The sequence below is a fragment of the Nothobranchius furzeri genome, chromosome 4 (genome assembly GCF_043380555.1).
Source record: "Nothobranchius furzeri strain GRZ-AD chromosome 4, NfurGRZ-RIMD1, whole genome shotgun sequence".
Taxonomy (NCBI): domain Eukaryota; kingdom Metazoa; phylum Chordata; class Actinopteri; order Cyprinodontiformes; family Nothobranchiidae; genus Nothobranchius; species Nothobranchius furzeri.
The window spans coordinates 84,888,446-84,911,573 of NC_091744.1; the positions used below are offsets into that span (position 1 = coordinate 84,888,446).

The window sequence follows — 23,128 nt, forward strand, 5'->3', positions numbered from 1 at the left end:
GGCAAGATGGCGTTTCATGTCAAGAGCTACTGAAGCCCTCGTGGTAGCTAGTCTAAACATCAGACACCCAGATCCGCCTGCCTCAGCCTGGAGATTCTGAACACACACACACACACACCAACACTTCAACATTCAAATCCATATGCATCCATCATAGAGATTTAGTCCTGGTACATTGTTTGAATTTATAATTATAGAAATTAAAGATTCTTAAACGATCCCAACTCTCTCTTTTCTTGTCTCTAAGTCAATACAAAGTGTTTAAATAAAACTCCCTGAAGAAAAAACAACCTATTCTGATTATAATATCTGGACCTAATAACAGTGTAAGAATATACAACTATATTCCACTACAACTCCAACCTAAACTGCTTATTTGATTGGAAGTCGCTCAAATGCAAATCAGATTTCGGGGCTGGAGAATGGATTTGCTTTCCCAAATTGTCACCATTTTTAAAATATGCTAAATGGTTCATTAACAGGAACCTACTGTGTTTAATCATTTCCTGCATTTTCCGGCTTCTTCACCATCCTGCTGCCTCCTCTTGTTCCCAGTCTCACATTCATTTACAAAAGAGGCTCAAATCAGGGTATCTGCAGGTTTAAGGGAGCCACATTTAAGACCTTTTTTAAGGTCACTTTGACCAAATTTAAGCTATTTTTTAAATTAAATTTAAGCTATAATTTTCAGCTATTGCCTGAAATCGGTGCTAACCACGTCGCAAACGTGGGATTAGCCATCCAGTAACCATTAAACTTGCACTTCCCCATGGCGCGAGCTCCCACTAGCTCAGGGGTCGACAACCTGTTCCCATCAAAGAGCCATTATTAGCCGTTTCCCACAGTAAAGAAAACACTGGGAGCCGCAGCAGCCGCGGCGTTGTGGGCGGGGCCTACCCTCAGACAGCAGAGCGCTGCTCACAACAGGTGACAGCAGCCAGTAACGGTCGCTCGTGTACGTCAGAGTTATCTTTCATAAGACGATAATCAATAAAACGATTCATGTAAAATGGATCCAGAAGTTGTAGCCTGTCTCTGCTACAATATTTTGATATTCTTCACCCTGTTGGTGGTTTTACTGAGCAGGTGCCACTTTTGTCATACGTTTCTTTTTAAAACATGTTTAGACTGTTCAGAATACAAATCCAGGCTCTGTCACGTTTGATTGTTGTAATTAAACTTTGTAGGTGGGGAAGGTCAGAAAAGGATCCGATCAATTTGTTTTTCCCTCATTTACAGTGACGGAGATAACGGCGCAGTGCGCCTGGCTCTGGTGTTAATCAAGTTAAATTATATCTCTTTGCAACAAGTTTCACCAGAAAACAGAACAGTTAAAAGGAGGGCTTGTGTTGTGTTGACCGGATAGTTCCCGTATTTGACCGTTTATTTTGACGGAGAAAGAATAGAAAGAATTACCCCGACGCATGCAGACGAACTGACACTTTATTCTACGCACATTGCAGATGTAGCTAAATCACTCAAGAAATGATTCCCATCTGAACACCTGAGCTGGACACTGCTCAGCGCAGCTCGCTGTCAGCGTGTACTACATAAGGTACACAGCGAGCTGAATATGTGGAGAGGGGCTTGGAGCGCGTCGCAGAACCAGGGCGCATGCAGGAAGATTCCTCCGACTGAAGCGAGTGTTTTCCAAACCCTGTCTCTCAGAGAGACTTGTCACTTAGAAAATGTTCCCTGATTATGAAACTTTGGCTGAATAGTGCTTGTTCCTGTCCAATGTGGCGACACATCCAGGAGCCGTCTGAGGAGAATCTCACATCCTCGTCAGCTCAGAAAGCGCCTATGATTACACACAAGCGTGACCCGTCAACCCGGTCTCACAGTAAGACCGGGTTGGACCTGTTCAGGTTTACGCAGACAATCTTTACATCTGTTCAGGTTTACGCAGACAATCTTTACATTTAGAATTGGCTTACAGATGTAAAATTAATGCAGTAAAATATAAAGCATTTTATTTAAATATCCATTCATTATTTTACAAGCACAGAGAGCCGCATCAGATGGATGGAAGAGCTGCATGCGGCTCCAGAGCCGCGGGTTGCCGACCCCCGCACTAGCTTAACCAGCTAATGTGCTCATCTAAAAATAGCCCCCTTTCACAACCAACTGAACGTGTACGGTTCCGCTTACGCCAACATCGTACACAAAAAACGCTGAACACTAACTAGAAAGTCACGAAAATGTTATAGAAATAAAATAATCTTGTTTATTGGGTCTTTGGTAATTTAAGACCTTTGGAAACTGGATTTAAGAATTCTTTGTAATTTTTAAGAATTTTTAGGGCCTTAAATTTGGAAAAGCAAATTTAAGAATTTAAGACTTTTTAAAGACCTGCGGATACCCTGTCAATTTATTCTATCATTAAAATTTCTCAAATGTTCCATTTGTTTTTCCTGCAAAAAATATTAATTTACTTTCAGAGTTTGCATTTTTCTAGCTGCACATTTTCAGTTATGATTTAAAAAGCATCCAATCAGAATCAAACAAGCATGCATGTTTCATTCTTCAGAAATTTGGGAATTGCAAATATATATTGGAGCATCTTGTGTTTGACGTGGTGCGTCTGGAGTCAAAACAAAAACTGGTCAGAGATCAGCTGCCTCCATTTGTCAATCGATGGTTTGTGGTTTTGTGCTGCAACAAAAGAAAAAATTGAGCAGGAAACGTTGGTTCAGTGCAGCGGCTGCTCGCCTCGTCATCAGTCACTAGACAGAAAACAAACCTTAATCTGACATTTAGTTTTGGATGTAAAGGAAAAAAAGAAATGAAATTGACAGTCATGCTGTTAACAAAACCACAGGAGCTACTTCCCTACGGTAAAATGATGGTTTAAGGGTTAACGGAGTAGTTTTGCATGTGGAACGGTTAGTATCTTTCCTGCATCAGATGGCAGCACGAGGGAGCCAATCATTGCAGGAGTCATTCATGAATGAATTTCAGGAATCTGAGAACAGTTGGACCAAATTTTTGATGCATTTCCATTTTTTCTGTCTCTATTTTCTTCAAACCATTTTGTTCTTGTGGGTTCAGGTTGAGGTTCCCTGAAGAAGTTTCTCAGGTCTAGAAGCAGCGGGAGGTTTAAGCCTCCTGATCAAAACTCAACGCTTTGGGATGTACCTCACATGTGGATCAGGACAACAAAAACCCTCAGACTCTCATGAGGAGAGCAGCTCGCATTAATGAAGCTCTCACCACAGTTTCAGTGCTTTTTGTCAGACATTTTTCAGTTTGAATCAAAAAATCTCCTTGCTTAAGAAAAAAAAAACGACTAGCTAAAGGTTCTCAAGAGGTCTTTGGGCCAGGATGACCAAGAACCTTCTGCTGATCCAAGATGAAAAAGCATGCCTGCAAAATACTTCAGGGGTTTAACTTAAGAACTGAAGATGTTTTCAAATGTTCGAATGTTGGATTAACCAAGTAAAGCTTTTGACCGTCCGTAATCCCGATCAAGGACATAATGACACCATCGACATATATACTGGACAACTCGTGTCCGTAGGCTCCAATAATAAGTTTTTAAGCCAAAATGGGAGGTGGCCACCACCGCCATTTTGACCGTACAGGTTCCGTCAAGCCCAGACAATTCCACAAAAGGGAAGAGAGGAGGAGCTGAGGGTGTGGCTGTAAGGCTGGGATCAACTGACAACACCCGGTCGAACTAGCTACAAGCTAACCCAAAGCCAACGCGGAGGTGGGAGCTAAGCTAACGGAGGTAGCAACCTAGCTACAACCGGAGTTAACTGTGCACTACACCAGAGCTTCTGAGTCAGATACGCCGGGCTTACCGCTGGTAAAACCGGGTGGAACACAGAGGTCTCCCGAAAGCTCCACAAGCCGGCAGCCGCACAGCAGACAAGCGCCGCTGCGATCAGAGATGCGCCGAGCTGGCGCTGAGGGGAGGGGACCATACCGATAGTCGGAACTCAGCTCAACCAACATGTTATATTTCATTTTCTAAAGTGCAGAATTATGTTAAATGCACTGGGTTTTACCCTATTACATTTAAATTTCATGGTTAAACAGTACATGTTAAAATCTAAGCTCAGCTCGGCAGTGACCTAAAATACATAAATATAATTTTATTCACCAAAAAAATGAAGTGGAGTCTCCTTGGACGCTCTATTAGTGCAATTAATGCCACAGCAAGTCATTTTGTCCAACAATTGCACAAAAAATATCCACAAAGAACGCACAAACGCTACAAATAATGGTGAGAGACTGAAAATGACCGTACAGTTTTCAGGCTGAGGCCTTTCCCCGGAGCTAGCTCTGCGGTCACGTGGGTCTGATGCTCATTAATTATACAGAATTTTAGGCTTTTAATACACTTAAACAGAAGAGTGACAAAAATTCACCCCCCTCAGAGTTGTCATGAGTGTAAACTAGATCTATTAAACCTAAAACATGTTTATTTCTGCTGTGAAATTGGTATTTTTAACATGGGAGTCAATGAGGATTTGCTCGCTTCTGACACCAGCCCCCTAGTGGATGAGGGTGGAACTGCAATTTTTGTCACTTCCTGTTTTGCTTCATTTCCAGACCTGAATTATGGGACTTGCTTGAATGACACCAGCAGCCTTGATGCATCACTACAGTTCGTCTCCTCTAAAAACACGTGAACTTGTTTCAGTTTCTAAATTTCACTGAGAAAAGTCAACAAAAGGAAGCCGAGTGTGAATTGCTTTATTCTCGAGTCAATGTGAGAAACTAGGACATGAACATGACCATCTTTTCTGAAACTCGGGAGAAATTCTTTTAATTTTAGTTTTTAGCTCAGCTGACAACTGCTGCAATCCTGCTTCTCCGCATACCTGCAGAGCGACGCTGCAGACGTCAGCACCCGGCGCATTTATGCAGCCGCTGCTGAAATCAAACCGCACCACGACCCTTAAAGAGGAGCGTCTTGGGATCCAGACTAATCAGATCCAAACGTTTAAACCATCGGTTTTAACCCAGTTTGGGGTTCGTGGGGTGGGGTGAGGGTGCGGCTAACAGAAACTTCACATCAAGTCCCTACAACGTTGCCCGAGGACAAAAACAGCAGCAAGACGGACAGGTTGCATCTGTCATTAGCAGAATGTTCCCTTTAACGGCTTGCTATGCTGCTGACGGTGGGAAAAACACAAGTTGGACAATTGTGCAAGCGTGCTTTAGCTGATTAAACCCTTCTTCGTGTCAGCGTGAAGACCAAAATAATCGAGGGGAATGTTTTTAGTAAAGACAAACAACTGGGTTGAGTGTGTGTGTGTGTGTGTGTGTCTGTGTGTCTGTGTGTGTGTGTCTGTGTGTGTGTGTGTGTGTGTGTGTGTGTGTGTGTGTGTGTGTGTGTGTGTGTGTGTGTGTGTGTGTGTGTGTGTGTGTGTGTGTGTGTGTGTGTGATCCTGTTCAAGTGTGAGAACTCCAGTCTTCAGGTGAATAACCTGACAGACATTCACTTTCTGTTCATCTGTCAAAAACAGGACACGCTTCTTTTTTCATTCCTGTTCACACAACCTCATCCTGTACCCCCCCCACCCCCACCCCCCCACCCCCACACACACACACAGGTCTCAGAAGTTCACCTTGTCCAGGTCCACGGGCCTGCAGCGGCTGTACGGAGAGTTCTTGTCATCTTCATCCACCTTTTCCTTTGTGGGTTTTTTTGCAGCTTTTCCTTCCGTCTGTTCGCCGACTTTTCTCCGCTCTCTCAACGTCTGAAAGAAAATAAAACTTTCATTAAAGAAATAAGCTCTCGTTTTATCTGAGCTTTACTGTTCCTGTTTCAGTGACCTTTGCCCTTCAAGACTCGTGACATGTTCAGCTTTGCATTGTTTAACCTTTGCACACAGGTTAACATTTTCACGAGCTTATTAAACGCAGCTGAAACTGGAGGGTTAGTTGTGTTCAGTAAACCGGCTGCACAGACTTGTCTTAGGGATGGATTTTTGTTGTGGTAGGATGGGCGTGGAGGGCGAATCTTTCCCAGTACAGAAAACTGGTTCTGGCTGCAAAACGCCATCCCATGCTCGCGTGTTTATTCCTAACCCACAGCTGACCGTCACCTTCTACTGGTCACAGTGTCACAAAATGCGGTAAATGGTGTGTATTCGTATAGCATTTAGAATCCTGAAACCCCCGAGACACTTTACAACACAATCAATCACCCATTCACACACAAAAAACCTAAAAAAACATGCACACTCCGATAAAAAAAACTAAAGAACTGGATGAAGCATCAACTGTAAAGCAGACTCTTCGTGCTGAGCAGCATTCCGGTTCATCTGGTGTGCCCGTTTTTAATTCCCAGGAGAATAATTCTCAATATTTCAGTTCTGGAGAAGAGAGGAACATCAGAACAGAAGAAGTTTAGCACAACACAGAACTTCATACACAGAGAGGACTTTGTTCAATTAACATTTATATGTTTATTGAATACACAACTGTTTAGCTGGTTATTTTGCATTTACGAGTTCAGAGGATCTCCGGTAGCTAAAGAAACTAAAGCAAACATGAAGATTATATTAAAGAGTTTAATCTTCAGTTTAGGCACAACAATATATAAATAATAACAAGTCTCGTTTTATTACGCAATAAGAAAACTGCCCGTGCCATCTGTAAATCCTCCACTAGAGGGCAGCATACACAACTAGGACTGGATAAGACAAGTTTCAGGTGAAGGTACTAATCCTGATCATCTTCATAATTTCAGGATTAGAGGCCAACCGATATGGGTTTTTTTTTAAAGGCCGATGCAGATTTTTCAAGAATTTTGTTGCCGATGGCCGATACCTAAAGCCAAGTATTAAGGCCAATATATTTACGTTTTAGCATCACATTGAATGTGAAAGACAACCGAACACTCGCTGTGTACAATATAAATTCAATAAGTCAATAAATCTCTTAATATTTATTGAACTTCAAATATAAAACAAACCAAGCATTAAAAAAATGGTGTGTTGGAGTCCTTCTGGTTCTTTCTTTAGTCTAGTAATGGTGGCAGTTGACCACACAGGTGCCTGATAATTATTATTATTATGAATATGCTTTAATTCTTTAATCAGCCTTTAAAAATAATTTGGGCCGATAGAGAAAATTGAATATATCGGCTCGATACATCGACCGACCGATATATTGGTTGGCCTCTATTCGGGACGTTTTTAAAGCTGAAGCAAGTTCAAAGGAAGATTAATGACCTCCAGGCTTTAATGTTCAGCTAAACCGAAACTGAAAACTCAACTAGCTTCTCTAAATGAAAGTTTTGTGTTCGTTTCCTGTTAAAACTCAGAATGCATGGATCAAAATGAGGAGGAACAACATCCGTCTGATGGACTCAAAGTCCTAAAGATTGTATTAAAATCAAACATTTTTACATTAGACTACCAGTCTTGTCCAGATTTCTACAGAAAACGCTGCAGCCTGATTTCATTTCTGGTACTTTGAGGTAACAAGTAAAAATCATCCTTTTCTACCACTCTGACATCCAACTGAGATGAAACGTGCACAGAGACCCCGAACAAGGCAGCCGTTTTTGGTTTTCAGGTTATTCCATTAGTTACAATGCAGCACCACCTTAAATCACATGACCCCTGTCTCATGATTGAGTCATGAGCTCAGACTCCAATTAGAGAAACAAACAAACAAACAAACGCTGCACTGATACCAGGATCCTATCTGCATCCTGCAAAAATGAGTCAAATCACTGCAGTCTGACTATTTTTAAAGACACAAATCAATTTCCACAACCTTTAATATCAACACATGGGCAGAAACTCGCGGCTTCTGCGTCAGAAAGTTAAATATTTATCAGCAGGCTGGTGTGAGGCATGTGTTCAAAGCCTCTTATGGTCTGTCACAGACATCACCTCAGTAATTTAACACCTTCTGTTGCAACATTATACCATCCCATCATCACACTGTAAAAGATTAAATGAACCCAAGAGCGGTCAAGACGCCTCGTTCTGCAGGGACAACATGAGAACATTCACCTGAAAGTAGCAGAACTGAGAAAGAACAATGATTAAAACGTGATCAGGACCAGTTAAGAGTCCTGCACCAGATTCCTCCTTAGAGGGATTACATCTCATCTCATCTCACTTTGTGCTTAACGGGTATTAATGATATGACTTTTGGCCGTGTGTTCAAAAGTCTGGACACAATTTAAGACAATAAATCAAGAATTTAATTTAATCAGTAAGAACTCCAACAAAAAAAGCTGTGAAAAAAAAGCTTTGGTGCAAAGTTTTGTTTCATAGAATAGAATAGTTTCATTTAAACACACACACACACACACACACACACACACACACACACACACACACACACACACACACACACACACACACAATGGGATGAAAACGGGCTTCTCCAGGGCAGAAAAACACCTAACAAACAAACAAACGGTGCAAAGGTTGCGTTATATACACATGAGGAAAAAGACTACTCAGTGAGATATTCAGTACGGGATACTTCACATTACTTAAGTTAAGTATAGTATTGCTGTAGTAGTAACCCTATTGAGGCAAAAATAAATAAAAAATCCTCCTGCTGTCCTGATTGGTATCAGGTTTTCATGCAGCAGGTGCACAAAAGGCTGCTTTTAAAGTGATCAATCCCATAAATACTTTTTTCTGACTCTATGCTCCTGGGTAACAACAGGGCTTTCATGGTTTTACTTTCAGAATCACAATTTTTAAGATCAGTTCACAAAAAAAAAATCAATCAAAATCGGTATCGGTTCTCAAAACCAGAATCAGTGCGTCTCTAGTCCTGTGGCCGACCGTTTCTTCATTTCCCTGGACAGGTACCACATTTTTCCACTTTCTTTAGTGAGGTATTTCCACATTTCATTTGTGTATTTCTATGTTTATGTACATGTGAAGCCATCTCCATTTATATTTTGTAGGATTTTTACACTGAGAAACATTTTTTCTTTCTGCATTTTTTCTTTATTTTACATCAAGACCAGATCAAATTAATCCTGTTGTACCACATCAGATTTGATATCAAGCAAACCTGCAGTAACGAAAGTGCAATACATAATACAATAAGCAGCTTTTAATTGACTCACATGCACGGTTTCTGTGTCCTGACTAAACAAGCACACACGCGGCGACGGTTTTACACGGCTGAGCCTGATGAAGCGACACACCCTCAGTATCTGCAGCCATAGCCTACGTGGGCAGTAAGTGATGTTTAATGAGCACTTCCTACTTCAGGGTGGGTGGGTAGTGTTTGTTCAGAGGGCGTGGCCCATTTTTAGCTTCACTTCTGATTGGATGACGAGTCTGTTGATTTTAAATCCTTTTAGGTGACAGCAGAACAAACTGGGGCTGGCTAGCCAACGATACAACTACCATCAAACTCTGCCGCAACTAAAAGAGCCGCAATCTGAAGCTTTTGAGGAAAAAAACGGTGGTTTTACGAAATAAAGACTAATAAAAAATGTTGTGTTGCCTTTATTATTGCCTTAGATAAAAAAAAGTGCATTCAACTTCCCTTCAGCTATTTGACTTGTGGGTCATAAAACAAACGTTGGTTCATAACTATTCGTTTCAGGGAGTGGCAACGTTAAATCCCAGGTTTATTAACCATTAACTAGCACGTGCTTGCAGAGCACATTATAGTCTCCCGATCTTATTGAAACAAGAACAAAAAAAGTCCAATATACATTCCATTAAGCTAACCTGCTACTGGAGAGGCTGAGGGACTGGGTAGGCCTATCAGGATCTGCTCTGGAGTGGTTCTCCTCTTTTCTGTCTGAGCGCTCCTTTTCTGTGGCCGTCTCCAAGTTTAGGTCCTCCACCACCTCTCTTACCCATGGTGTCCTACAAGGATCTGTGCTGGGGCCTCTGCTCTTCCTCCTTTACCTGCTTCCTCTTCAGCACATCCTGAGCTCCTTCAAAGGAATCTCCTACCATCTTTATGCAGATGACATCCAACTGTACATCTCCTTTAAGCCCCATGAGATGTCTAAGCTGCAGCTGTTACACACCTGCTTAGACTCTATCAAAACCTGGATGGTGGGAGCTTTCTTCAGCTGAATGAAGATAAGACTGAGATCCTCATCTGTGCCCCAGACAAGCTGGTTCCCAAAGTCAGAGACTCTCTTGGTTAGCTTGCTTCTCACACCAAACCTTCTGTCAGGAATCTTGGCGTGACCTTTGACCCAGCTCTCACCCTGGATTCTCATGTCAGTTCTCTTGTTCGCTCTTCCTTCTTCCATCTCAGGAACGTTGCTAAGCTGAGTCCCATTCTGTCCCGCTCTGAACTTGAGACAGTTCTCCACACCTTCATCTCCTCACGCTTAGACTACTGTAACTCTCTTTTCACGTGTCTGAGCAGAACCTCCCTGAACCGTCTACAGGTGGTTCAGAACGCCTGTGCTCGGCTTCTGACCAAGTCCTCCAAACACACCCACATCACCCCGCTTCTCCTCCAGCTTCACTGGCTGCCAGTCAACTTCAGGGTTCATTTCAAGATCCTGGTTCTGGTCTATAGGGCCTTACATGGACAAGCACCATCTTACATTGGTGATCTTCTTAGTCCCTACACCCCCAGCAGGTCCCTGAGGTCCAGTGATCAAAGCCTACTGGTTGTGCAGCACCAGGCTAAAGACCAAAGGTGACAGGTCATCTGCTGCTGTGGCCCCCAGACTCTGGACCTCTCTCCCCCTGAGCCTGAGATCAGTGGACTCAGTGGTCTCCTTTAAAAAGCAGCTGAAGACTCACTTGTTCAAGCTGGCTTTTGTATGACCTTCTTCACCTCTCTCTCTTTATTCTGCTCTCCCCACCTATTCCACCTTCCTCAGGATCCACTGGTTTCCCTCTTTCCTGTCCACTCTCTCTCTTTCTTTACATTTTTAATCACAATTGTCTATTTTTGCTCATTTTAAATATATTTTTAACCATTTTCTAAACGCTTTTTCATATTTTTACATTTTTGGTTTTTGTGAAGCGCCTCGTGATTTTTATCTTGAGAGGCGCTATAGAAATGATATTTTCTTCTTCTACATTTTTATTTACATTATATAATAACTCTACATTACAACAATTAGTTGAGACGTTTAAAACTTTTATTTTGTTGATTAGCTGTGGTGGCCATCTTGAAAAAATCTGCAGCAGCGTTTAGAACTTTTAAAGCTGTTATAGCAAATCTACAGAACAAGCTAGCTTTTGAACGCAACCCCGCCACGGAACACTCACCCCTCCCCTCGGGCATCTTTTCCAGAGAAACAGAAACCTGCGACGCCGGACGAAACAAGATATCGCTAAACACGGTGGCCGTTTCTAGGTTCAAACGTCTTGTTGTCCGTGAATTCAAATGGTGGGGTTTTTGTCCTGAAGTTGAAGAGGTAGCAGCCGGCTGTTTCTCCTTCCCTCACCTTTCATACCAGTGGTGTTCTGCTGCTAAACATGCGAGTGTGTGATGAGTGGAGGACCCAGGGTAGCGCGGCGGTTCACTGAGACCGACGACCAGAGGGTTTCGGTCTGAAATATGTTTTTTAGGCAAACGCGAGTGAAGATCTTTATTTCATGTTATAGCTAAACTTTGTCAGAACATTGTTAAGAGACATGAAAACAACATTTTAAGCCAATTGTAGTGTTCATTAAAAATCTGTGTGCGAGATATCTTTTGAGCAGGCAAAAACATCACCCTGCAGACCGAAACTCAGCCTCTGGTATGAATGACTCAAGCACACAAGCATACCTGCTGGTTAATAAGTCATCCATAATCTTGAGGAAATATTTCTAATCCTGAAGTTTAAATAACTCAACTTATTTTTGTGGAAGCAGCGAGCCAACAGAAGAGTGTCACATTCCTACAAGCTTCTGAATAAGTCTTCTGATCATCTATCTAACATTTAGGATCGGTGTGAATCTGTGAGAATAAAATCGGATGCAGCACGACTCCGCTTAGGAAATGAGCACCTTCGGGATCGCAGGATGATGAAGAGGTAAAAACAAAGATGAAGAGATTATGATGTTGTGGGTCGGCATGCTGGTTACCAGTTCTTCTCCTCTTCCTTGTGCCGTTTGCCATCTTAGCACCTCCTTGTTTTGCGGGTTACCAGCTTGGCTCCTCCTCCTGATGCTCGTCACCAGTTTTCCTCACTTGTGCCAGGTTTATGTTATGCATGCGCGTGTCGACCAATGACTGTAAAAATACTGGACAGACTGTGATGTCACCTACAGGTTTCTGAGGCTCGGATTGGAAGCCCAGTGGGCGGTTCTGATCACCGCCATCTTGGCTTTGTCGACACTCCTGAACAACACAAAAATGGGCAAAGAGGTGGAGCTGAGCGCAAAGCTCTGAGGATCTGAGCCTGCCATTACTCCCTGCTACAAGCTAACTGAGCTAACCGAAGCTAATGAAGGTTTGCTGGTGCTTTTAGCCAGAAAAACGTGGTTGAGCGTCTCTAACGTGAAGCACGCACCAACTCACAGAGCTGTGGAGTTTCTGTGGTCTCCCTCAGAAAGCTCCACAGGCGATGAGCACAGCCTAAGACCGCAGCAGATGGAGCATTTACACCTCAGTGGATGATTTACTAAAGAGTCACCCCCCTCGGAGTCGTCATGACCGTAAACTTGTCCTATTAAACTTGAAAATGGCATTTTGTCGATGTAGTTGACATCAATGTAGGAGTCGCTAGGAAACTGGTTAGTTTTGGAGCCGGCCCCTAACAGATGAGGGGGGAACTGCAATTTTTGTCACTTCCTGGTTGGCTTCTCTTTTATTTTTTTTCCCCCCAATCGATTACTGCCCCATGGTGTCAACTCTATCAGGCGATCAGACGGATGACCTGCACTATTTTTCACCAACATTCAGACTGGGACCAAAACTCGGCCCTGGCATTTTTAGGAATCGTCGGACCTCCCCATTGGGAGAGCCGTGGGGGTGGGGGGTGTTGCCGCTCGCGGACTCGTCTCTAGGCTGAACGTGAGATCTAATATGGACTGGGACTGTTAAATTACAAGCAGGGCCAGACCGCTGCGACCGGGAGCCCGGGGCCTTCCAGATCAGCTCATTCTCCTCGGGCGATCAGCGGGACATTAGCTACATGCTAACGCGGTAAAACAACTGCTACGTCATCGCTCTACCGCGTTTTTCTTGCTAAAACCGCCTGGAAAAACTCTGTCAGCTTCGGGTTACCATGTAGCTAATGTTCTGCAGATCACCAACTGTGGAGTCGTGCTGGCTAAACGGCCCACCGGGACAGTGCCAGAATGCCAGATAGGTCAGTCCACCTCTGCATTCAGACACACTTCTGAATGTACGTGACGGGAATAAGATGAGAAGTGATGACGCCAATACTCAGGTTTTCCTGAACCCACCCTCACTCGCAGGTTGATCCTAAAACTCGATGTCTTGCTCAGATCAAAACTGAAGCCGTAACATTTTAAAAAGCTCATGAAGCCGTTTCTGAATTCCTTCTTGATGTTTTTTTTTTGTTAGCAGGATAGTGTGGCTTTAAATTTCCCTAATGAGATTTTTTTTTCCCACCTCTCCATGCTTCATTGCAGCCCCCATCAAGTCTGCCGACATTACACCCACAACCTCGTCAGGATCGACGCTGCTCTTTTCTGTGCTTCTGTTAGCTGCTGAGTGACGCCTTCATGCATGGATTCAGACCTTTTAATGGTTTAACAATTACATGTTATCTTGGTGTTGATAGTGAGTTTGGTTTAGATTAGACCTCATTAAAAACCAGCAGGAAAGCAATCATGAGATTATTTCTGAGTCACTAACGACCTTTCACATGGAGAGTTGATCCTGTTGGTCATCGCTCCGGTAGAGCCAATATTTGCTGATTTTCCCAGGAGCCCTGGTGGCCGTCAGGCCGTCTAGATCCACTAAACATGTTAACTGAAATGTTGGGAAAAGACGTTTTTGAAATGGGAGCCGTTATGGAAAAACTTATGTTTATTAATTCTTGAGCATTTTCCGGAACTGCGCTGCTCTGGGCGGCTGCATGTTGGAGTAGCTCTGTTGACTACATGCAAGTTTTGCCTTTTCTTGGACATTTTTTCTTCTAGTTTCTCAAGAAAAACTGTATTTTTTTGGACACTTTACTTTTCTGTTTCTGGTGCTGTGAAGCTTGGAGGATTTTTACTGCTATTTTTTTTTAGCTTTTTTCACTTTTGAGCATTTGTTATGATGTGTAACCATGGCAACAAGCTGGTTTACAATCGGGAGCAGCTGATTAACATTGGAAAGGCTGAAATAATACCTCAACTGAAGCCACAAATCCCAAATGAGCTAAAACGCAAGAAGCGTGGGTGCAGAGCGGGAGCAAAACGGAGACAGAGAAGGAGGAAATTCAAACCATCTCTTCCATCGATCATAATGGGCGATGTGAGATCACTGGCCAACAAGATGGAGGAACTCCAAGCCCTTTCAAAGACTCAGCCAGCGTTTCGGAACCGCTGGAGGAGATCATGCAAAGAAGGATTCTCCAGAGAATCAAGAAAATGATGGACAACCCTGAGCATTCTCTTCACAAGACTGTCCGACAACGGAAGAGTGTCTTCAGTCAGAGGCTTCTTCAGTTTCACTGCAACACTGACCGCTACTGGAGATCCTTCCTGCCAACAGCCATTGTAATATACAACAACTCTTTGACGACTTGATTATTATTATTATTCTGAGCTACTACAGCAATCAGTTTCCCTCTGGGATCAATAAAGTGTTTTTGAATTAAATTGAATTGAACCATGGACTCAATCAACTAAATTTAAATGTACTGCTCTTTGCCTCTCTGCATGCTCACTTATTCAGACCCCCCCCACACACACACACACACACACACACCCACACACACCCACAATCTCTCCCTCTCTATAAATAAACTCTGACCGGATGTTTGGGGCATTATGCTTCGAGCATCTTGCCACAGTTATAACGTTTGACTTGTTCATCGTCTCCTTCTCTCTTCACTACAGGAAATGGGTTATTGATAAACATATTGATAAAAATCCATGACAGGAGCTTGTTTGGGTTTCTGGAGGAGGTCGAGGACCTGTGAGTCCATGTAGATCAGTGAACCCAACTCCCTTCCTTTAGGGCCGGTATCCAGCATGTTTTGATGTTTTCCCTGCTTCAACACACCTGATTTTGATGAGGTGCTAAACAGGTGAATCAAGTGTGTTGGAGTAGGGAAACAACTAAAACATGTTGGATATTGGCCCTTGAAGAAGGGAGTTGGGGATCGCCACTCTATATGAACTACAGGAGGCAAATGGGAGAGGAAGATCTGGGATGAATTACACAAACTGCATGGATTATTGGATTACCCACTGATCTTTCTTCACTGCACCATTTGATCCCGCCCCCATGCCATTAGTTACTCTAAAACTTTTGGTCTTCGTTTGGTTTTTCCATCTGCTGGCATGGCTGTGTCTGTGGTGATGTGGCGATCTATTGGTGGCACTTTGCTGGTTATGCCACGTTTCACCTCATCCAGGCTTCAACTGCTGGTGGCAGGATGGTAATGAAATATTGTAAAATGTGGAAATGTAATGAGTTTTCAAAGTTTTGAACCAGTTCAGCTGATCGTCTCTGTTGAGGAGGGGTGAGACGGCCCAGACGGTGCCCAAGGTATGAAATGCTTTGGTTTTAACTGTTGGTTCTGTTTAATTTGGATTATACCATCCCAGCCAGCTGGAGGAGGAGCCAAGCTGTTGTGGGCTGCATACGGACCTTTCACACACACACAGGTTTCTGATGATGGAAAATGAATGTGTAAAAATGGCCAATATATGTAATTTTTTCCCCTCTTTTTTTAAAAGAACTATAGATTTTCTAAACCTCAGGGAAATTTGAGATGAATCACAAATAAAGGAAACCAAATTAAAACAAAGGCTAAACGTTAAACTGCAGAAAGATTTCAAGGAATCAAACCTTCGTGTTCCTTCTCAGGAGGAAAAGGACACGTTCTACCTGTAGTGATGGTGACTAATCACACTTTCCAATAATATGAACATTTATTACTAAGAAGCATTGACACAACAAAGAAATAATAAACCAAACACAAAATAAAACTTGAAGGCCAAAAGAGGAAGCATGCTAAGAAAACGACTAACATATCCATCATAAAATGACTCTTCAAGCAGAAGAATCTAAACCTTTTGGGATTAAGAGACCGTTTCTAACCAAGTGCTATAAATACCTAGATCATCAGAAAAGGAAGCCCTGAAAGAGCCGTTGAACATGCCAGCCTGAGAGGAAACCAGATATCTACGTTTTTTTTTCTTGCATAGATCTGATTTTTGACATCATTCTTTTTATAGTCTGCTAAAACAAACAAAAACATTCATTTATTATGAAATAATAAAGAAATGGAGCATGACTAATTATATTTAAATGTACCTCAGATAGCGATGGGTACCGAATTCGGTACTTTTTAAGGTACCGACCGAATTCCATAGTACCGACTGAGCACCGATTCACGTCATTTGAAATGGTGCCTCGTTTCGGTACCCGTCCTTCATAAAGAGAACTTGCCTAGACAGCTGCGCATGCGCAAGAGCGTTATGTCGTCTGTCGCTGCGAGCCAGTTGTAAACAGAGCAGCATGGTAGAAAGAACACACGCTAAAGCTTGGGTCCACTTCACTAAATGTGATGGGTAACTGGGTGATGATGAAACCAGCGACAACGATCTAAGTGAGACATCCTCATCTTAATCTGCTCCGGTAGGTAAATAAAATGTTTAAGATAACGTTAGCTTGATATGTTAGCTTCCGTTTCACTAATGGTGCATTCGCTTTCTCCTCGGAACTCCGAATTTCTGACTAGAAGAACATGAACGTGCTCTAAAGTTTGGCTTCACTTTACTAAATGCGACGGGTGAATGGGTGAAGATGAAACCAGCGACAACGATCTAAGTGTGAGGCATCATCGTTTTAATCTGCTCCAGCAGCTAAATAAACTGTTTAAGATAAAGTTAGCTTGATATGTTAGCTTCCATTGCCGCCGTTGTTATCAGCTAATGGTGCATTCGCTTTCTCCTCGGAAATTCTAACTTCCCAGTAGGAAAAATCAAATGAAAAAGGACGGCAAAAGGAATGAAGATACACAGTAAATTTAGTTCACAGTAAAGATGTTTGCTTCAGTTTAATTATCAGCTTATAAAACTACAAGGACGATGTTAAAATACAAACAGTTGTATGTTATTTATCGCAATATTTATCAAATATGGTTATATATTGAGAAAAATATATATTTAATTATAAAAGAGAATTAAAATATTAAACACTCAAAAGTATCTAAAATTGGTACCGTTAAGTACCGGTATCGATTCCTAGGTACCGGGAATTAGTACCGAATCGATTCAAATGTCAAAGGTACTAGGGATGGGTACCTTTACCCATCACATTTAGTGAAGTGGACCCAAGCGTTAGTGTGTGTTCTTTCTACCATGCTGCTCTGTTTACAACTCGCTCGCAGCGACCGAAGACATAACGCTCTTGCACATGCGCAGCTGTGTAGGCAAGTTCTCTTTATGAAGGACGGGTACCGAAACGAGGCACCGTTTCAAATGACGTGAATCGGTGCTCAGTCGGTACTGTGGAATTTGGTCGGTACCTTTAAAAGTACCAAATTTGGTGCCCATCCCTAACCACAGAACATGATGCAACATGAATATTGTTTAACCCTAAATAATCTGAAATGTGAAACAATAATAAAATCGAGCTTCTAAAACTAATGTTAACATTACAGCAGTTTAATACGTTTTATTTTATTACGTAATTCTATAACAAAGCACCTGCATCACCACGGCCTAATCTGTAGCAACCCAGAGAGTTTGGCGATAACTCCTAAGGCCAGAGCTGGGACAATGGAAGTTTACAGCCAGTCTGTTTTGTGGTTTGTTTCCTCCAAACGTTGCTGGTAGACTGGTGACAGAGTTCCTGTACCGACGGCCTAACAAAAGCTCAAAGTGTCTGGATGAGATTAGAGAGCAGAGAGATGTCGAGGAATCAAAACACAAGACGAGCTTTGTCCCGGGGGGAAGAGGCGGCGGCTGAATAAAAGGCTGGCAGGCAAAAACAAAGGAGATAGTTGGAGTGGAGCGGTGATGTGGCCTGGTACCATCACAACACAGAAACCATAGTCAGCCTCCACTGGGACGGGGGGAGGAGGAGGAGGAGGAGGAGGAGGAGGAGGAGGCGGCATCTGATTCTAGTTGTGAAGAGGAGGAAATAAAATGGTTTTGTTCAAACACACAAACACTTTGAATCTTGGAAAATATGAGAAATTTTCATTACATTCTGATGACCTGGGCTTTTTAATGTGGGGTCTTCATGAGCTGTACGCCATAATCCTCACTGGTATAACAGAACTGGCTTGAATAACCTGGCTGCATGGAATGAGTCTGCCTCTTATGTCAGTAACTCAATTTCAAAGGTGAAACTAACGAAGAACTTTTGCACCAGATTCTCGTTTTTCTGTTTTCTTTGGTATTTTCAGAGGAAACCTGTAGCAAAGATGTGATGCTACAAAACCCACATGGAGAAGTTCTGCAGACTGTCACCAGGAGTCGTGGCAAAGTGAGGTGCTGGTGCTGAACCTCCAGGCTGTGAAGCCTTCCATTCATTTGTAACAGCTGGCATTGACCTCTGACCTTGCTGGACCACTCACTCCCGGGAAGATTGGCATCTTTTGTTGGCAGTTTGCCAGTACTGAGAAATCTGAGAATAAAAAAAAAAGACTCCAGATTCTTCAGAAAATGATCCATGCAAGATTGTGACAACACACCGTTCTTCTGCATCGTTTGTATGAATCTGCAACTCGCTTCCTGTTAAATATTTGTTCAAAAACGTCCCAACTGTTCACCCGGATTAAAAACTACTGAAAAACCAGCCGAGTGAGACACGTCGACAGCATCCGTCCTTAGACATGCAGGAGACCCCTAGTCAACGTGACTCGTTTTCCATCACAAGTGTTTATCGGAGCGTTTTATGGTCAAAGATATGAATACCACTGGAACCAGAAGTGGAAAAGGTGCAAAGGTTGGGTCGCCCTCTGTGCAGACCTGGTTTTATATATATATATATAATATATAATATATAATATATATATAATATATAATATATATAATATATAAATATAATATATAATATATATATAATATATAATATATAATATATATATAATATATAATATATAATATATATATAATATATAATATATATATAATATATATATAATATATTATATATATATATATATATATATATATATATATATTATATATATATTATATATATATATATTAGATCAGCAGGTGCGACGGCTGCACAACTAGTGCAGCTGCTGAAATTAACCTATCAAATGTGATCCGTTATCCTAATCGTTTCCTCAACCAGATGGTCACGACTAGAACTCGAGGTTAGAAGGTGACACTACCCACCGACTTGCTGACCATACCTGCATTTCAGGTTAATCCACAGCTAATTAAACTGCTGGCTGGTAACTAACCATCGAGGTGACCTGGCTTTCTGTAACCTCTTAAGTTCCAAAGAAGACCATAAGAGAGTCAGTCGGCCCGAGTCAGCTCAGAGTGATTTATTAGCAGTGTAAAGGTTGGATGGTTTTGTGGGACGCTCACTGATAAGACTCTTTCATGAACATTTACTCAGATATATGTTCTCACATTAAACAGTACAACAATATGTATTTACTCAGTATTTTCAGACATAATTCAATATGTCACTTACATATTACGTATATTATAACAATACAGATGTAATATATTGTCACGTAGTATATTTAATCTATTTTTGTTGTATGAGGGAATAACTCAGAAACAAACTTCCCTGGGGAAAAAAGGTACTAAACTCAAAATTACAACAAAAGTGACGATTAGGATCAAGTTAAATATATTCTAGTACTATTACCTTAATATTTCATTAATTTCAGTTTCATTAAAACGTGTTGCCCTCAAATGAGTAAAAAAATATGCAAAAAACATATAATTTTTCCTTGGTTTAGAGGTTAAAGGGCCTGTATTTGTATAGCACCTTCCAGGGTTCTACAGCCCCCCAAGGCGCTTCACAGGACAACAGTCATCCACACATTCACACGATGGTGGTAATGAGCTACAATTCACTTCAGTCTATTTAAATAGGGCCAAACCCAGACAGGTCGTCTCAAGGACCTTCACATCATAAACATTCCAATACACGTCAGGTCATTTAGCCGGTCAGTAAAACGTTTCCTATATAAGGAACCCAGCAGGTTGCATCAAGTCACTGACTCGTGTCAGAGTCTTTACAGCAATCCTCATACTAAGCAAGCATGCAGCGACAGTGGAGAGGAAAACTCCCTTTTAAAAGGAAGAAACCTCCAGAGGATCCTGGCTCAGTATAAACAGCCATCCACCACGACTCACTGGGGATGGAGAAGACAGAGCAGACACACACATGCATACACCTAGCGTTGGGTACCGAATTCGGTACTTTTAAAGGTACCGACCAAATTCCATAGTACCGACTGAGCACCGATTCACGTCATTTGAAACGGTGCCTCGTTTCGGTACCCGTCCTTCATAACGAGAACTTGCCTAGACAGCTGCGCATGCGCAAGAGCGTTATGTCGTCGGTCGCTGCGAGCGAGTTGTTAACAGAGCAGCATGGTAGAAAGAACGCACGCTAAAGCTTGGGTCCACTTCACTAAATGTGATGGGTAACTGGGTGATGATGAAACCAGCGACAACGATCTAAGTGAGACATCCTCATCTTAATCTGCTCCGGTAGGTAAATAAAATGTTTAAGATAATGTTAGCTTGATATGTTAGCTTCCGTTTCGCTAATGGTGCGTTCGCTTACTCCTCGGAACTCCAAATTTCAAACTAGAAGAACATGAACACGCTCTAAAATTTGGCTTCACTTCACTAAATGCGACGGGTGATTGGGTGAAGATGAAACCAACGACAACGATCTAAGTGTGAGGCATCATCGTTTTAATCTGCTCCAGCAGCTAAATAAACTGTTTAAGATAACGTTAGCTTGATATGTTAGCTTCCATTGCCACCATTGTGATCAGCTAATGGTGCGTTCGCTTTCTCCTCGGAAATTCTAACTTCCCAGTAGGAAAAATCAAATGAAAAAGGACGGCAAAAGGAATGAAGATACACAGTAAATTTAGTTCACAGTAAAGATGTTTGCTTCAGTTTAATTATCAGCTTATAAAACTACAAGGACGATGTTAAAATACAAACAGTTGTATGTTATTTATCGTGATATTTATCAAATATGGTTATAAATTGAGAAAAATATATATTTAATTATAAAAGAGAATTAAAATATTAAACACTCAAAAGTATTTAAAATTGGTACCGTTAAGTACCGGTATCGATTCCTAGGTACCGGGAATTAGTACCGAATCGATTCAAATGTCAAAGGTACCCATCCCAACATACACCAACACAATACACCTGATTTCAATCAGCAGGAGATTAATAAGTCTTCTGCAGAGCTTTATGAGATGCTTAACAGGTCATTTAACCACTGAATCAGGAGTGTTGGAGCAGGGAAACTACAAAAACATGCCGGACAGCTGCATTGGTGGAACAGAGCTCCCCACATTCCAAGAACAAACAAACAGGGATAAAAGCAGGAAATGTGTTTTCAAATGCCAGAAGAGAAGACAACCTCGGGACGGATTGGAGACCAAATAGGAAACAAACTGAGTCATAATTAAAATAAATCATTTAGCCTACATGACTCAGATAGGACACTCTCTCGCTCAACTGTGGGTCTAACTAGTTACAGCTTAGTGAAACCTCTGGACTAATCTGCTCTGGTGTAAAACCACAATCAAACCCCATTTTAAACATAAATACTAATAGCTTTGACTTGGTTACACTGAAATAGGACGATAAGATGGAGAGTGTGAAACCTCACTGACTAGTGTGTGTTTGTTTGCACGTTTCAGATGAGGGTGTGACCGCAGCCGTTACATGTGGAGAGAACAAGGTTAAGGGTTACTCGTACCGGAAAAGATTGGGAAACGTGGAAAAGGCTTCGAATAGAATCATCCGACCCCACAGAGACGAGTGTAGCTGAGATCCACAGAACATCTCAGGGAATAATGTTTCATTTATTTACGAGTTATCGTCTCACTGAGGGTTTCCCACCTCGAATCCCGGACAGAGAGTCACTTTGCAGACCGGCAGACAAATTCTGCAGCACGCATTTGCTAATCCAATTTGATAACAATGACATCAGCAGGAAAATCACCTGATCAGGTCTCTCACACACACACACACACACACACACACACACACACACACACACACACACACAGTTCATATTTATGCACAACAGCGCAGAAACTCTAGCGGGTAAAAACAGACCAACTGAGTGTAAATCATCCTCTCTGAGGAAGTCTCAACACAAACCAGTATGATTTACACATTTAATTATTTCCACACAGGTCATTCGGTTCAAAGCCCAACAAAAGAATAAACTTCTCCACACATGATAAAAAGCTGCTAAAAAGAACAAAAACCTGCTCGGTTTTTAGCTTTGCTCATCAAAGCCACAAATAAAAGCATTTTCCAGCTTTCTAAGGAAACGTGTCTGTTAGCATTTACTAATTTTACGCATACACTTCTAGAGGAGCACAGATTGTGGTTGAGAGAGACGATACCAATTTCTAGTCCTTGCACAGCTCTGACCTGCCAATACCGATTTCGGTCGATGGTGAATCATCTAAAAGGATCATTCTGAATTATTCATGTAGAAGTAAAAACCTTTAATCAAGAAAAATCTGCTAACATTAGCATGAATTAGCAATGGTGAGTTCACAAACCAATGGGGGGGGGGGGGGGTGTAGAATATACTTTAATGCTTGGGAATGGTGCATTCAAGGACCAAAAGAAAAACAAACTTACGTTTTTGACAATGATTTCCGGAGAATCTTTAATTAGTTTAACCTCACTTACATTTTAACACAAATTTAATTATTTTATTGTTTTTTACTGTAAAAAAAACCCTCACAAATTAACTAAACAAACATCAGATCTACGGCCGATACCGGTGCAGCCAAGTGCACCTCACGCAGAGCGCCGATAAATCTTCCCGCTGGCCTGGAACAGTTTCTAAACCGGTGTGTGTGTGTGTGTGT

The 23,128-nt window shown here is 41.9% G+C and overlaps 1 protein-coding gene across 1 annotated transcript in view; it reads right to left on the reverse strand.

The window, feature by feature from the left end:
* fa2h (fatty acid 2-hydroxylase) overlaps nucleotides 1-23,128 on the reverse strand; it is a 50,431-nt gene that overhangs the window by 12,285 nt on the left and 15,018 nt on the right. Inside the window, exon 2 of the mRNA XM_015965263.3 lies at nucleotides 5,583-5,714. Coding sequence (XP_015820749.3) covers nucleotides 5,583-5,714 — 132 coding nt within the window. The remainder of the gene's footprint in view (nucleotides 1-5,582; nucleotides 5,715-23,128) is intronic.